This window comes from Suncus etruscus, chromosome 6, assembly GCF_024139225.1.
Source record: "Suncus etruscus isolate mSunEtr1 chromosome 6, mSunEtr1.pri.cur, whole genome shotgun sequence".
NCBI classification, from domain to species: domain Eukaryota; kingdom Metazoa; phylum Chordata; class Mammalia; order Eulipotyphla; family Soricidae; genus Suncus; species Suncus etruscus.
In genome coordinates this window covers 129402418-129418488 of record NC_064853.1, presented here as the reverse complement: position 1 = coordinate 129418488, position 16071 = coordinate 129402418, and the positions used below count along the sequence as shown (strand labels likewise).

The window sequence follows — 16071 nt, the reverse complement described above, 5'->3', positions numbered from 1 at the left end:
GCGCTCAGAAATTAAATTGCCCCTGGCTTGGGGGGACCATATGGGATGCTGGGGGATAGATCGAACCGCGGTCCGTCCTATGCTAGCGCTTGCAAGGCAGACATCTTACCTCTAGCGCCACCTCGCTGGCCCCCCAGATTTAATTTTTAACTAAAACTAATCTATATTGATGATTATAAAAATGTGCAATGTTTTTAATTGATAATAGATATTTGAGTTTAATTACATAGAAGGCTGTTATGATTTACATGGATCAGCACTAAATAAAGTTGACTAAAAAATTACTCCTATACACATAAAAGTCTTATAATGTAAAAATAGTTTTTGAGGGGCCAGAGAGACAGCATGGAGGTAGGTCATTTGCCTTGCATGCAGAAGGGTGGTGGTTCGAATTCATATGGTTCCCCGAACCTGCCAGGAGCGATTTCTGAGCATAGAGCCAGGAGTAACCCCTGAGTGCTGCCAGGTGTGACCCCCAAAAAAACAAAAACAAAAAAATAGTCTTTGAACAATAAAATGTGGGCCAGAGCAATAGTGTGGCAGGTAGGGCACTTGCCTTATACATAGCTTACCTGGGTATTGCTGGGTCTGGCCCCCAAAATAAAAAAAAAAATCAATCTTAGAATTTTTAAGGCTATAACAAATTGTTTATAATTGAATTTCCCATTAATACTACATAAACTTCTTCCTTCAGCAAATTGTCAGAACAAATAAAAAGATAAAAAGGTTTACTTTAACCTTATTTATTCATTAATTACATTTTGTAAGCCAATATTAAGATACCCAGAGTATTCTCTCAGTGTATTGTTCCCCTTTTGTCAAAATGGTTTTAAAAAGTTAGATATATCTGAAAAAATTTTTTCACCTATTTTAGGTGAATTATAGTTATGGTTAAGTATTGTAGATGCATCTTATGTCTTATATCCTACTACCTGATAAATCAATTTCTTTTGGATAATAAATTCATTTTTCTTTAAAATGCATAACTTTCTTGCTTTAGGCTATAACTATATGATGAAAAACTGAAAATGGTCAATGTGATATCTGATAAATTGTGGCTGAGATGGCTCAATTGCAACTTAATGGCTGCCACATAAAAAAGCAGGTTTTAATATTTGAAAAGTAATGGCATTTTTATAAACATTATATGTCATCAGAAACATGTTCAATTGTAAGATTGGTGTTAAGAATAAACATTCTGAAATATAAAGAGTGAATTATTTTTTATTCAAATAAGGGACATAGACAAAACTAATAGAGAAAAAAAACAAAATAGAATAAATGTTTTTATTATACTGTGGTTAACTTGGAAACTCAGATTGGCAGATGTTTAATAAATATTTTCCAAATAAATTCTACCTGAACATCTTAAAAAAAAGAAAAATATGACTTCAAATTTAACTTAATTAAACATATGACTCTGCTTCCATACACTGAACATTTTTATTTGGGATTGAGAATGTTCTTGGAAGGGATAATGGAAGAAAAGAAGTAAGGAATAAAGGAAGAAAAATAAAGAAAGACAAAAGGAAGAAAAGAGGGAAGAAAAGAAAGAAGATAGGAAGAAAGGGGAGAAAAGGGAAGAAAGGAAGAAGGAAAGACAGAAGAAAGGAAGGGAAGAAGGAAGAGAAGAAAGAAGGAGAGAATAAAGAATAAAATGGGGAAAAGGAAGAAAGATGGAGGAAGGGATGGAGAGAAGAAAAAGAGAAAAATAAATAAATAAAGAAAAAGTAAGTAGAAAGAAAGAAAAAAGAAAAAGAAAGAAAAAGAAAAAAGAAAAAGAGAAAAGAGAGAAAGAGAAAGAAAGAAAGAAAGAAAGAAAGAAAGAAAGAAAGAAAGAAAGAAAGAAAGAAAGAAAGGAAGGAAGAAAGGAAGAAAGAAAGAAAAAGAAAGAAAGGAAGGAAGGAAGAAAGAAAGAAAGAAAGAAAGAAAGAAAGAAAGAAAGAAAGAAAGAAAGAAAGAAAGAAAGAAAGAAAGAAAGAAAGAAAGAAAGAAAGAAAGAAAGAAAGAAAGAAAGAAAGAAAGAAAGAAAGAAAGAGAAAGGAAAAAGAAGAAAGAAAAAGGAACTGATGAAAGAACTGCCAGGAAGTAAGGATGGAATGAAGGATGGAAGGAAGGAAGGAAGGAAGGAAGGAAGGAAGGAAGGAAGGAAGGAAGGAAGGAAGGAAGGAAGGAAGGAAGACCCTCAGGGTTTTTTTTTTTTCAATAAAATCTTTACTTAAGCACCATGATTACAAGCATGATTTAGTTGGGTTTCAGTCATAAACAGAACACCCTCCCTTCACCAGTGCAACATTCCCACCACCAATGCTCCCTCTCCCTCCTTTCTACCACCTGCCTGTATTCCAGATAGGCATTCTACTTCTCTTACTCATTAAGATTGCTGTGATAGTTGTTAGTGTAGTTATTACTCTGGATATGCACTCAGAAATTACTTCTGGAGGTGCTCAGGAGAACACATGGGATGCTAGGAATTAGATCCCAGACATATGTCTACAAGGCAAGTGTCCTACCACTTACTATCTTTCTGGCCCTTATACTAGATATTTTAAGCATTTAATAAAAAATAATTTTATTTTTAAAGTTTTTGGTTTTGGGGTGTTTTGGGAAGGGAGTTGGGGGTCATACTTAATGGTATTCATGATTTACTACTGACTCTGTGCTCAGGGATGATTCCTTACAGGTGGAGGACTATCTGAGTTCTCATTATTAAACCCAGAAAAGGCAAGTTATCTGCCCACTCTTCCTCTGCTCCAGTTTCTCATTTTTTAAAGTGTTTGTGATCAAAATAATTTTTATTAATTGTTCATGGTACTTGTACTCCCAAATAATGTGAACATAAACTTTCTTATAATCATAAATATAGAGAAGCCATAATAAATCCTGGGTTCAAGGATAGACCTAGTTTATTTGCTTTGCTTCTCTGAGAAAGTCTTCTACTTGAAATTAAGTTCTCTATCTAGAAACAGACAAGTGCAAATATTATGTTGAAAATTAAAAAAAATAAAACACTTCAATATTATAGTGTTTAGCATCTGATAGCTATTGAACAGGACACAATGTCTTAGAGGGGTGGGGTGGGAAGTGGTGTTTTGGAATTACTCTCTGAGCTCCTGAAATGAAATTTAGGATGATCTATTTTGTGTTGAGACTCTAACAGTGACTGTGAGTAGTGACAGTAGGCACACTCAATTGCTTTCAATATCACATTTTACATCTTTCAAAGGCAATTATGTGCTGTCAATTTTATAAACTGTTAAAGTGTAGGACAAGTAAATATATTTTCTTTGTCATCTTGACTCTTTAATTTGGCATTGCACTATGTAGTTTCTTGTGTCTGTCCTCTCTTTTTCCTTTAATAAATGTCACATCCAGCAATTCGAGGTAAGGTGAATTTCTAGCAAGAAGTGATATGGGGCAAGGTCAGGTGGTGCTGGGATTGGCAGCATACAGCCCTGGGGATTAAGCTCAGGGTCTTACACATGAGAGGCATGTTCTCTACTGTTTGAAGTATGTTCCCAGTTCTTATGCTCCATCATTTTTACTCACACAGAGCAACACTTTCTGAGTCAAATATTAAGTTCTTATGGGAGGGAGAAACTACATTTCTTAAATTTTCATAATCTTATTTCACATTTCTCAAATATTATCATCATCCGTCTTTAAAAAAACATAATTTCTTCCTACTATGTCTAAAAAATACATGTGTTGTAAAATTTTCTCTAATAAATTTGGTGATATTATTATAAGTAAAATTAAGAATAATTAGATTAAGAGGTTACTTTGTAGAAAGCATTGAAAAATATCTAAAATAACATGATTTGTTCTTTATTTACATTTAACTCAAGGACATTGGCTACATTTGGATATAAACATAACAAAATTTCACCAGATCTATATCCACAAAGCCATTTTTACTTCATTCTTCAGAGCACAATTATTGTAAATAACAAGACTTGGAAGGTTTTGAACAGATGGGGCATTAATGTCTTAATGCATTATTCTAGTAAACCATTTTCATTCCATATCCTCTTCACAAAGCCTAGGACCATTCAGGATATGATGAATGGTTTTTATATGCTGCTTTGATGGTTGTGTCACTTGTTGTTTTTTACAATCTTCAACAAATATGTAAGTGCAGCTGTCCAAAGGGATGATGACACTGTGTTAAATGCTCAATTATTCCAAACAAGGCATTTCTAATCGTGTCAGAAGATGCTGCACAAATTAAATGTTTCTAGGTACTAGCATGTCTCTTCTTTTTTTATCATATGTCCGATAAGTAATCTTCCTAAATGAATCCCTCCCAGCACAAATATTATCTGTCCTCTTTCTGCATGGTAAATACTTTAAATAATTGGTCCTTATTGAACATCTAGATTTTATTCACCTTTAGTAATAATTGGCAGAAGTAAATAAGTGTCTTTGAAGAGGTTATGACACTATTCAAAAGTCACAACTCAAAGTTTACTGAAGGAAACCACTGTGAATTTCATTCAATTTGTTATAAAGCTTTTTGTTTTCCTGTGCTTTGATTCGTCTTTATTTCAGTACCCTGGTTAGTGTTTGGTTTGCTGTGGTGCTTTTCAATTTGTTTATTTGTTTGTTTTTGTTTTGTTTTCTGGGGGATTGATTTTTTTGTATTATTTTTATGTTTTCCTTCCCTTTCCCCTTTCTTTTCTTAATTTTTATAGTCTCTAGAATGACTCCTCCCGTTTTTTGCTTGTTTGAATTTTTGCCCCCCTTTTTCTTTTTTTTTGTTTTCTTACCTTCAAACAGAACCACATAACTTGAACCATCTTGTTCTGCCTCACAAATAGAGGGGGAAATAGAGGAAATAGGGAAAATAGAGGGGACACCAAGACCAAACAGTAGTATAAACATTGAGTAGAAATGAAAAATGATCAGACTTAAACACCAAATCCAAAGCCAACTACAACAGAATTGATACTCAATCTACAACAAGCTAGACACAGAAGGGACCTCTTATACTAGCAGCCTGGAAGGCTAAGGAGGGGTGATATGGGATGCATGCTGGGAACAGGGGTGGAGGGAGAACAACATTGGTGGTGGGAATGCCCCTGATTCAATGTCACTATGTGCCTAAAATACTACTGTGAATAATTTGTAATCCCCTTTGGTCAAAATAAAAATTATTAATTAATAAAAATTGTTCTAAAGCACGCTATAATATAAAACTATTGTAGGGATAGAATAGTATTATATTATATTGTATTATATAGTCTATTATTAAAATAGACTATTGTTTTTTATTTTATTTTCCCTTAAGCTTTCACGCTAATAATGGTATCTACATAGTCACAAATAGATGCTTCAGAGTTTTAAATTTTTTCTGATATTTTTTGTTTGAAAATGGATATCTTTCAACTACCAGCCTAATATGAAGTCTATTACCTCTGAAAAACTCAGCTTTGACTTGCGTAGGTTGATGGCTTTGACATCTGTGAAAATTTTGAAAGCAAATGGTGGATTTGAGTGAATAAGAGAGCTAATAGATTAAAATTGGCATAGAAGAAAATTTGATAGTGTGCAAGTTACATGACAATTCCATCTGGCTTTACACGTATATTTTATTCCTGATTGGTATTGGTTGGGACTTCTTAGAGCTTATGAGAAAGATGGCATGGAAGCTACCTTGATGCAGGATCTTGCCTGATAACAAAAGAATCTTAAATTTGTCTTATTGTAAAGTATCAATAATAGCATTAGCACTGTAAATTAAACATGCATACTGTAGAAAAGGTAGTAAAAAGCTAGAAAAATAACGAGTGTGTTACTATAAGAGAGAAATAAAACATTGGTTTTTACTGGCCATTAGATATTGAACTATATGATATAAGAGAACTATGTGATTCACTTTTGTTTTCCCATATAATACCATAGTCAGTGAATTAGGTAACATAATCTCACTTTAAACCTTGAGCAAATAAGATTCAGAGAAGACTACAGTTCATTAGGTGTCAATCCCACACACATACATGTGAGCAGTTTCTGCACCATGCTAGCCTGGCTTTACTTAGGCAAAGATCAAAAGAGAAAGTACAAGTACGTAGCTTTTGTGATCTGTCAAAGTGGTTGGACAAATCCATTGCATTAGAGAACCAAACACTGGGAAGGTGATAGCTCTGAGGGTTGGATAATGTGTCTCTGATTATACTGAGATGTCATGCCAACCATCCACTCTAGGAAAAATTATCTGATAATACAGCAGGTAAAGTGCTTGCCTTGCCTGCATTAGACCAGGGTTCAATCCCTGACACATCCTGAGCCTGCCAGGAGTGATTCCTAGACACAGAGCTAGAACTAAGCTCTAATCACAGCTGGGTGTGGCCCCAAATAAAACAAAACAAAATGAAACAAAAAAAAATTCATCTGAGCAACCCAGATAATAATGTGATCTAGATAAAGATATAATAATCACTCTTCCTGCTCATTTAATTTTTATTATTATTGATATATTTACATTTTGGGTCATACCTGGCTGTGCTACAAAGATATTTCTGTTTTTCTATTCAAATATCCAAGTAAAATATCTAAATACAGGCTAAATAATATTTACTCTTACAGTTTGTATCACAATGCTTTACATTATTTATAATTGCTTGCAGTATATAAATATATACTGCATAATAAAATACCACTTTAGTCTAGATTTTGTGTATTTACTATTTTATCCTATTTTGCTTATCTGTTCAATGTCCCTCACTCCAATTTTTCTGTCAACATGAAAGAATCACATTGAACTAATATGAAAATCTTACGTTTTTGTTTTTTTACTCATTTGATTCACATTTAGCTGGAGTTTGTAAAAGCATTTCTGTTGAAAAGGATCAGTACCACTTCTTCAATTAGGTCAGGGCTTCCTGCCATTAAAAATTGACAGAAAAAGCAAACTGTACCAGGCTGCAACCCTGGAAATAGAGCTATTAGGCCTCCCCAGGATCCCTGATCCTAGGGTTGACCTCAAATTCCTTCTGTCTAGAGTTAGGATGATTTGAAGGACCTTTATGACCAGCCTCTTTGACAGAAAAAACTCAGAAACTTCTAAAAGATGAAAATAAGCCTGCCACTGCATACTAGATTATTACTGAATAAATATTTTACAAGATCCACAAACATAGGCTTCATGTGACTGACCCAAATATGGTCAAAATGTGGATATAAGATAAATCAAGCATATCAACATGAGGTAAAATCTATGTAATAGGAAAATAAAGTAACATACAGACTTTGAAGTCAGAAAATCTGTGTAAATTATGTAAATTCCATGAATTTACTAGGGACTCATGACTTCTCTAACCCATGATTTCTTAAATTGTTTGTAAAATATGGATATTACAATTAGTTGTCACAGCAAGTTTTGATAATTAAATTATTTATGGAAATTACATAGCACATTACTTGGCACCAAGTAAGCATTTTAAGAATATTAAACATCATGGTAAGTGTTCTAGAAATTTATTTCAGTCAGATGTATACAAAATTTACTCTTCTGATAATTGAAGCCATGAACAAGAATGTCAAAAATCTATCTAAAAATCTTAATATAACAATGCAATGTAAAGTGAATTATTTTTAGGGCTAGAGCAATAGTAAAGGATTCTTGCCTTGCATGTGGTTGGCCCAGGTTCAACCTCAGCATCTCATATGATCCCCTGAGAATCTCCAGAGAACTCTCGAGTACAGAGCCAGGAGTAACCTTTGAGTATCATTGACAGATATGGCACAAAACAAACCAACCAACAACAACAACCAAAAAAAAAAAAAAAAAACAAACCAAGTCACCACTTCCTTATATTTTCTTCCCTGAAGTCACCTACATATTTTAATGATACTTTAGGCTAAAAATAATAAATCCATCAATAACTTAAATTATAATTACTACTTTTAAAGCAAGTCACATCATATTTTAAATATTCACAAATATAATTTATTATCAAACTCACAAATAATTTATAGAATGTATTAAACATATAGATGTGCAAAAGCACATATATATGCATCATTTAGCAAAAGTCACCATTTGAATATTGTTAGTAATTAGAATACAGCATATTCTACATTATGAGCAATTCTATTCCCACATACACATTATGGTTTTAAGGTAGGCTCTTTAATAACTCATAAAATATTCTTGTGCTCCTTTGTATCCTATTGGTTGGTCACATTAACACATTTAGTCTGAAGTAAGACATTTTTTTATTATTCTTAGACATTATCATTGAAATGATGAATTTTTAAGAACAGTACTTGAAAAGGCCATGAGAATAATGATTTTATTGTATGTTATTAGCTAGATAATATAGTCATTCTCCATTTGTAGAGGTGAGTAAAAGAGTCAGGACAATTTTACCATGATGGGGGATCGAAAGGAGAGGATGAAATGCTAACATTTTTAGGGCTCTTAGATTTTGTTTAAATAAAATTATGGAGCTGCACTATATTTGGTCTGAGAAGAAACTAGTGCTATTCTTTATTAACCCAGGGTTTCAAAACCTTGTCTAAAAACTAAGTCAGTTTTGTTCTCAAGACGGTTAGATAGAAGTAAGCAGTTTCACAAATTATCCAATGAGTACATTATAATTGCATAATATCACAGAATAAAGCCAATATTCCTAACAACCATGTATCTTTCAAAATACTTTATCATCTTGTGTCTGAATCTGCCATGCAACTACTGCTCAGAGGGATAGGATGATCTTTATATCTCAGAGATTTCTTTCTAAAATCATTTCCCAGTACTATTTTCTTTTAGAACTAGGACAACCAAAGAAAATTCTGAACGTGATTTTTTTGGTTTATATTTCTACAACTTCACTCAATCATGTTGAGGGTTCAATCATGCAAGCTGATTCCACTACAGCACCAGGTCTCCAGGAGCACAGAAAACCTTTGAGTGGTGGGACTTGGCCCCTGAGAGTTTCTTTATTTAGATAAGCTCTATTCCACCTGAAAGGTCATCCTTAGTGACATCAGCTGCGGGGAAACTTAATCAGCTAGGGACCATCAGCATTGGTGACAGTATTGGGCGAGGGCATCATCTATAGGAAACACCCCATCTTTCTTTTCCAGCCCCTGTACTACCTCACCTCAGTTGCCAGGATTTGGGGGGGTCATTCCCGGAAGCTTTCCCTGAAAGCTAGCACCCACCTGCTCTCTGCTACAGAGGTTCATTCACAAAATCCGACAATTCTAATCTTCCCGATGCCTTGGAATTTCAGTTACACTGATGTTCAAACACACCCCCCTCCTTCCCTGAGTGTCTCATTATTCGTGGGTGGAGACACAAGAGGGAGGGTAAGAGGAGAGGGCAGAGACAAACAAGTCCAAGTGGGGATCTGCCCATCGCAAGAACTCCAAAGACCCGAAACTTTCTTGTCCCTTGATCCTTTTCACCCCACCCCCATTTTCCTAATCCTGTGGAGGTTGGAGTTGGAGACAAGCAGGCTGGCGAGGGAATGCATCCGGAAATGGAGATGTGACTCTCCAACCTAGAAGTGAACTGAGCGATTTCTTTCAAGTTAAATACTCTTCCTAGGAAGCCAGCACAATTCGCATTGAAAGGAGGCTGTGTTGCATCCATCCTAGCCAAGATCGCCTCCAAAGACTTGATGCTGCTGCTGCTGCTGTTGCTGCTGACAATAATAGTAACAATAACAATAATAGTAATAATAGCAAAGACCTGTTGTGGTACGCCTTCTGGCTGTCCTCTAAACTACTGACTAAGGTGGGGTGGGTGCGCTTACAACCTATCCAAGTGGGGAAACTCTAGACAAGGTGGCCAAGTCCCTACCAGGGCACAAGTCACCCCTAGCAGCCCTACTGGTTTCTGTAAGACAGGGAGGGTCTGAGACGCATGTGGGGGGTGCATATGAGGGAGGGCAGAAGGGAGAGCGCCTTGCACACGTGCAGCCCTGCATCTCCCCCCTGCCCAGCCTGGCATTCATTCATTCATTCATTCATTCACTCATTCATATGCATGCAGTGGTTCCAGATCCCATCGGAGGTGGCAGGCCGGCAGGAAGGCAGAGAGTGAGTGCTTCGAGACGGAAAGCGTGAGAAGGTTCCGAGTGCGTCCCTATGTCTTTATTAACCCTTTCGACACCCACTCTCCCTCCATCTCTCACCCCCCACCCCACCCCACCCCACAACCTAAGGAGGGGCGGGGAAAGGGGGAGCTTGTAGCAGACTGGCGAGGGATTTGGAGTCTGCAGGGAGAGAGAGAGAGAGAGAGAGAGAGAGAGAGAGAGAGAGAGAGAGAGAGAGAGAGAGAGAGAGAGAGAGAGAGAGAGACAGAGAGACAGAGAGAGAGACAGAGAGAGAGACAGAGAGAGAGAGAGACAGAGAGACAGAGAGACAGAGACAGAGACAGAGAGAGAGAGAGACAGAGAGACAGAGAGACAGAGACAGAGACAGAGAGAGAGAGACAGAGAGAGAGAGAGAGAGAGAGAGAGAGAGAGAGATTAGGGCCAGAGGGGTGCAAGTTAAATTGGGCTGCATATATAAAAAGAAAGAAAAAGAAAAAGAAAAAACGCAAAGAAAGAAAGAAAGAAAGAAATGGGCGGATTGGTCTCCAGCTCCAGAGGCTGGTACCACCTTCCTTTTCTAAAATAAAATCTCTGTGGCATGAAGTCACCGCCTATTTCACATCCGGTTTGCCCTGGGACGTATTACTACTGTCCTGGGTAAAGAGAATTAATTCTGCCTTGGGGTGTAGAGCCGCAGATTGGCTGCTCGGGCAGCGAGACTCGGGTGTGAAGCCTTCGGCCGCCAGCACGCAGGGCCCAGGATGGCTCAGAGCTCGCGAGGGAGCTGAGCTGAGCGCGAGGGAGGCAGCGCCAGGACGCCCGCCCGCCGCCCGCCCGCCCGCCCGCCGCACGCCCGCTGCCCGCTGCACGCCGCCCGCCCGCCCGCCCGCCCGCCCGCGCCCGCACACTCCCGCCGGCTCGGCTCGGGGCTCTGCGCGCTGCCTCGCACCCTGCCCGCCCGGCGCCGGAGCCAGCCTCGCCCGGAGGGGCCCCGAGGTAAGAGCGGCTTCGCCCGCAGCAGCGCCCGGGCTGGGACGGGCTGGCTGCGTGTGCCCGGGCGGGCGATGGGCGTGCGGAGGGAGCCGGGCACAGGGGACCCCAGGCGGGCGATCGGAGCCCCGCCGACCCCGGGGCAGGAGCGGGAGCCAGCCGAGGCTGTTTTTCTTCCCTGCCAGGGCGGGCAGCGAGCGCCGCAGCGAGCCAGACCGTGGCACCCCCTTCCCCCCACCCCGGGTTCTCTCTCCGCTCTCCTCCTGTGCTGCTGGAAGGGAATTTGTTCCCGGGTGGGTGGTGACATGTTGTTTGGCATCTTTCTCCCCCCCTCCCCTGGTCCGGGAGACCTAGGTAAGGTTGGGAGGGGCGCGACAAGGGGTACCATCTAAAGTTCAGACACTGGGAGCCCCCCCCCCCAAAATATGCCTCTGGGTTCCTTCCATTCTGGAGAGGCATGCTTTCATTTCTGGCTGCAAGAATGTTGAAGGAAAAGGTGATTTTTTTTTCCCTTTCAGTTGCACCATGCTGACATGGTGTAGGGGGTCTTTTCCTCAATGAATATGAAGAATATGAATTTCTCAACTTGTCCTTTTGCTATGGGTAGCATGGGATAGATCATGGATGTTTGGAGTGTGTGTGTGTGTGTGTTTCGGGGACGGCACAAGGTAGAAAGAAAAGGGGCAAAGAGACACTGAGCGTTTCTTTTCAACTATTATGTTTGTATTTGCAAGAAACTTTCTAACTCAACAACTCAAGTGCTATGATAGGTTTGTTTATCTCCTTTTTAAAAAATGCCAGAGGAAGACACCAAACTCTGATGCCTAGCTTAAAGGTTGGGCTCTATTTCATTTACCCCCCTCCAGGACTTACCCCTTTTGTAAAGACAAAGATTGATGGATCAGAGAAACCATTTTTCCTTCACACCATGTTGAAGATTAAACAGAAGGTGAGATAACTGTGCAATTTAGTTGCACTGCTTTAACAACATTTACCTAATAGTCTCATATTCATCTCATGTCTGTCAAAACCAGACACTAAAAACTACAGCACGATCCTTGGTTCTTAGCTCTAGCTCTAGATCATTTCACTATAAACACATTAATTATGTTTCAGTGGTCCTATGCCTGTTTGTAATGGTTTTTACTGACACAAATAATGCCTGAGAATGTAGAAAGCATTTGTGTATTTAAAGGCATGACACATTAAACTATAGAGTACTTGATGAAAAATAATTTTCAACAGACATGAAATCCATTCATCACCGACCCTACTACAGAGTTATAGATTCAGGGACGTGCTAACAAACACCTTCAACATTTCTTCTGTCATGCCTGGAATAAATCAGAGCACATTAAAATAAAGTGCTACCATAGCTGCTCTTTAACAAGGTGATGCACCTGATTTTTAAAACTAACTCCACAAATAATGTTTTAAAAATGATCTAACCCTCCTGTACTTCTCCATTCCTCCAGCATCCCACCACCAAAGCTAAATTCCACAATCAGATGGTGATTGATTGTACTTTACCTAAGAGGTGGTGGGAAAGGTTCTCTTATGCATGCAAAGAAAAGCACGCCAGCTCCCATCTGTTTGAGATGTTTGAGATGAAACATTTTCTGGCTGTATCCTGGCAGAATATGAGAGGGCTTAAAAGATATGTGTGGGCAGGTTTGTATGCATTTCATGAGTGGTGTGTGTGTGTGTGTGTGTGTGTGTGTGTGTGTGTGTGTGAAAGAGAGAGAGAGAGAGAGAGAGAGAGAGAGCAGCACATGGTTAGACTATAAAGTGTGTCCTTTAGCCTCACAGAAACATTAGTGAGCATATATAACAAGGCAATCACTGGCAGAGAAAATAAGCATGACTTCAGCATTCAACAGTGTGTTCCTATGGATTTTTAAAAGACATAGTTGATGCTAAATCCAAGACACGTCCAAAATTCAAAAATGATTTCAGTCGTTAAGGCATGTTGATCTATCCCATCCCATACCACAAACATGTTCTCCTTGTCAAAGGACAGTGGCATAAAATTGCAATGCCCAGTGTAGTTGTGGTTATTCAAATTTTCAGGTGATTTGCAGATCAAATTTTCAGGTGATAAAACAAAGAAGACTGTAACCCAACTCTACTGGCCATTTCTCTAGAGAGAAAATATAATTCACAGTTTTCCTGTTGAGCAACATTGTCACCTAAAAGTATTTTAACCTGTATTCTTTTACAGGGGAAATTAAGGCACTAAGATATTTCTGAATGGAGAAATGGAAGGGAAAGTGGAGAATGGATGGTCCAGGTTTCCATTGCTTCCAATGAGGTGTCATATCTCAATGAGGTCACTTCCTGACTTCAAAGCATTCATTTAAACTGCCTCAGTCAGCCTTAGTAGTTATAACCTGATGTTTTCTGCAAGAGACATTGATCTCTACTTGTTCTACTTTTTAGCTGCACAAGTCCGCAATGAAGAGGAGTCTCCATCTCACAGACTCTCTCTGGGCCTGGACGCTCCTTTTCAGCACATTGACTGGAAGAAGGTGGGGATCATTTATTTTAAATCTGCATGAGAAATTTTATGATTTTTCTATTTGCTCTATCAGGGGGAAGAAAACTGTCTTGGTTGATTTCATGACTAAGGGAATTCCAAAATCTTAACTGCAAAATATTCCAGCTAAGAATAAAGAGCAATAAGTTCAAATAATTCTTGCCGTGCATGTTAATATAGAATAAACAATACAGATAGTATTACAATGCCTTAATTTTTGTGTTTAAACTGAACTTCTCACTGTTCAACTATAACTGAACAAAACATGCGGCTTCCAAATTCAGAGAAAAAGTTTCCCCAAATGTTTATGAACTAGATGAGTTAATACTCCAACAAGAAAATTCTAGAAAACTGTATACATCACAGAGTAACTTATGAAACTCTATGAAAGTGAAAAGTTTCAAATAATATCTGAAAATTGAAAATCTGAAGTCTTTAAAAATGTATTGACAGTGTTGAAACTATTATGTACATAAATAACAGAGGTGAAATTAGCCAAGTATTTAGGAACTTTAGAAAAAATGGAACTTTTCCATGTAAGCATATTATTATGAAGCTTAATTATACTCCAAGTATTTACTGACAGCAAAATAAAGCATATTAGGTATGATAATAGCAATGATATAAATGGCCGAATAATCAGGACTGTTTATCATTTTGTATTTTTGTATAGTGAAAAATGTTAAGATGTTGTATAAAAATCTAAGACTCTTCCAATGTAACAGAAAGTGAATCCTTATGAGTAAAGGGGGAGCCATGTAACAGACTAGAAAGATGTGAATTTAGGAGAATTTCTTCTATTAAGATGTCTATTGTTATTGTTTACCACGATGTGTGATAAATAATTGCCTGGAGGAATAGGAAAGGCACTGCCAGATACTCAGTCTGAGGGGTGAAGCGTTTTCACTGCTTTTGAAAAATTACATGAAGTGTTACTATTGTAATGACCTGTAGATGGAGATAGTGCACAGTTTTTATTATATGGTGGTTCATATGGAATCAGAATCAGGTACTATAACTGACATTGCTCTTCAAATTACACACTCATTTTCAGAAAAACTAACTGCATTGGCATATGTAATTAATACCAAATAAATAATCTTAATCTTTATCCTTGGGTTCTTCCCTGACAATTAGCTACAATAAATTAGAAGAAAAGATGAAGAATAACCATATAAAGAATAGCATAAAAGAGAGTGTACCATTCCAGTTGGGCTAAACAGATAGGAGAGAGGGAAATATCTCTTGAAGTCTTTGCACAGAGATCACCAATAACTGATGAAAGCAGCATCTGCAAAATAAAGCCAGGGAGAAGGATGGTGGGAAAACACGTCAGGCATTTGAACGTAAGGTAAAAAAAATAAATGAATCACAGGCAAAGGTAATAGAAAACTCCACAGTCTGGACATCGTTTTAGCAAACTATTGGTTCTTTGTTATGTTGCCCATCTCAGTATCTCCCCATTTCTCCTCTTTTGCTTTCTGCCTTGGTCCCCTGGAGCAGGCCCTCCTCACAACTTAAGGTGTGCCAGCATTTCTTTACCACACTTTGTCAAGATGACCTTCTAATATCCTTGAGAGATGTAAGCATGTTATTTAGTTTTTGAAAAAATTAATTTTTATAAATAGTTGTACTCAGGAAAGCATTTTTGTTTTACTACTGTCAATTGCTAATGAGACATCCTGGAAGACAAAAATCACTGAAAATTTTAATATGTACTGAATTCTGTCAAAGAAGATACTCTTAATTTGCCTGACATTAATATTGAATTTAAAGGGAATGAAAAATTATTTCCAAGATGTACATCCAATATATTATATTGTGAATAGTTTCTAATTACAGTAGCTTCATAACATTAAAATTTTGTCACAAAATTATGACATATAATTATTAACTACAACATTACTATAATTAATAATTAACTACATTGTTTTATTTTCAAAATATTTTATTATAATTCCTCTCAAGTGACTGAATTTTATTCAAATATAACTATTTTTCTTAGAGTTACCTATAGTATATAAACACAAATGAGTGAAACCCAAAACACAGTTACAAGAAAGTATGAGAGTGATATTTTGGTGACAGTCTTAGTTTACACCCTGTTTTCGTTTTCCTCAAAAATCAGAATACCACTGAAATAAACAGTAAGTTTGAGCCATCCTAAGAAAGAAAATTCTTTCTCAAAGGAGTTTAAAAGTGTATCCTAATCCTTACATAAAAGGCAATTATAGATCATAGATCATACATTGTGATTGATCAAAAAATACGCAACATTTTTACTGTGGTCACTATAGTTGAAACTCAAAGTAATACTAGCAAAGGCTAAAACTATATATTCAAATACAAATATATAAATAGACATGATTATTCCATAAAGACATAGTTTTATATTAAAAATGGAAGAAAACTGACTCTACTAAAACATCTGCTCACTAATATCTTTCTTTAAACAACTTACTAATCCTACATTGCAGTTTAGTAAACCATGAATAT

General features: G+C 37.4%; 1 protein-coding gene across 3 annotated transcripts in view; it reads left to right on the top strand.

Moving 5' to 3' along the window:
* GABRA1 (gamma-aminobutyric acid type A receptor subunit alpha1) overlaps positions 1-16071 on the top strand; it is a 1147113-nt gene that overhangs the window by 1087769 nt on the left and 43273 nt on the right. For 2 of the 3 annotated variants that reach the window (XM_049776065.1, XM_049776064.1), the window contains exons 2-3: positions 11027-11045; positions 13479-13567. In XM_049776065.1, the coding sequence (XP_049632022.1) occupies positions 13494-13567 (74 nt within the window). In that variant the 5' untranslated portion in view covers positions 11027-11045; positions 13479-13493. Of the gene's footprint in view, positions 1-10801; positions 10922-10960; positions 11046-13478; positions 13568-16071 lie in introns of those variants that run through there. The other variant, XM_049776066.1, reaches the window with a different exon arrangement.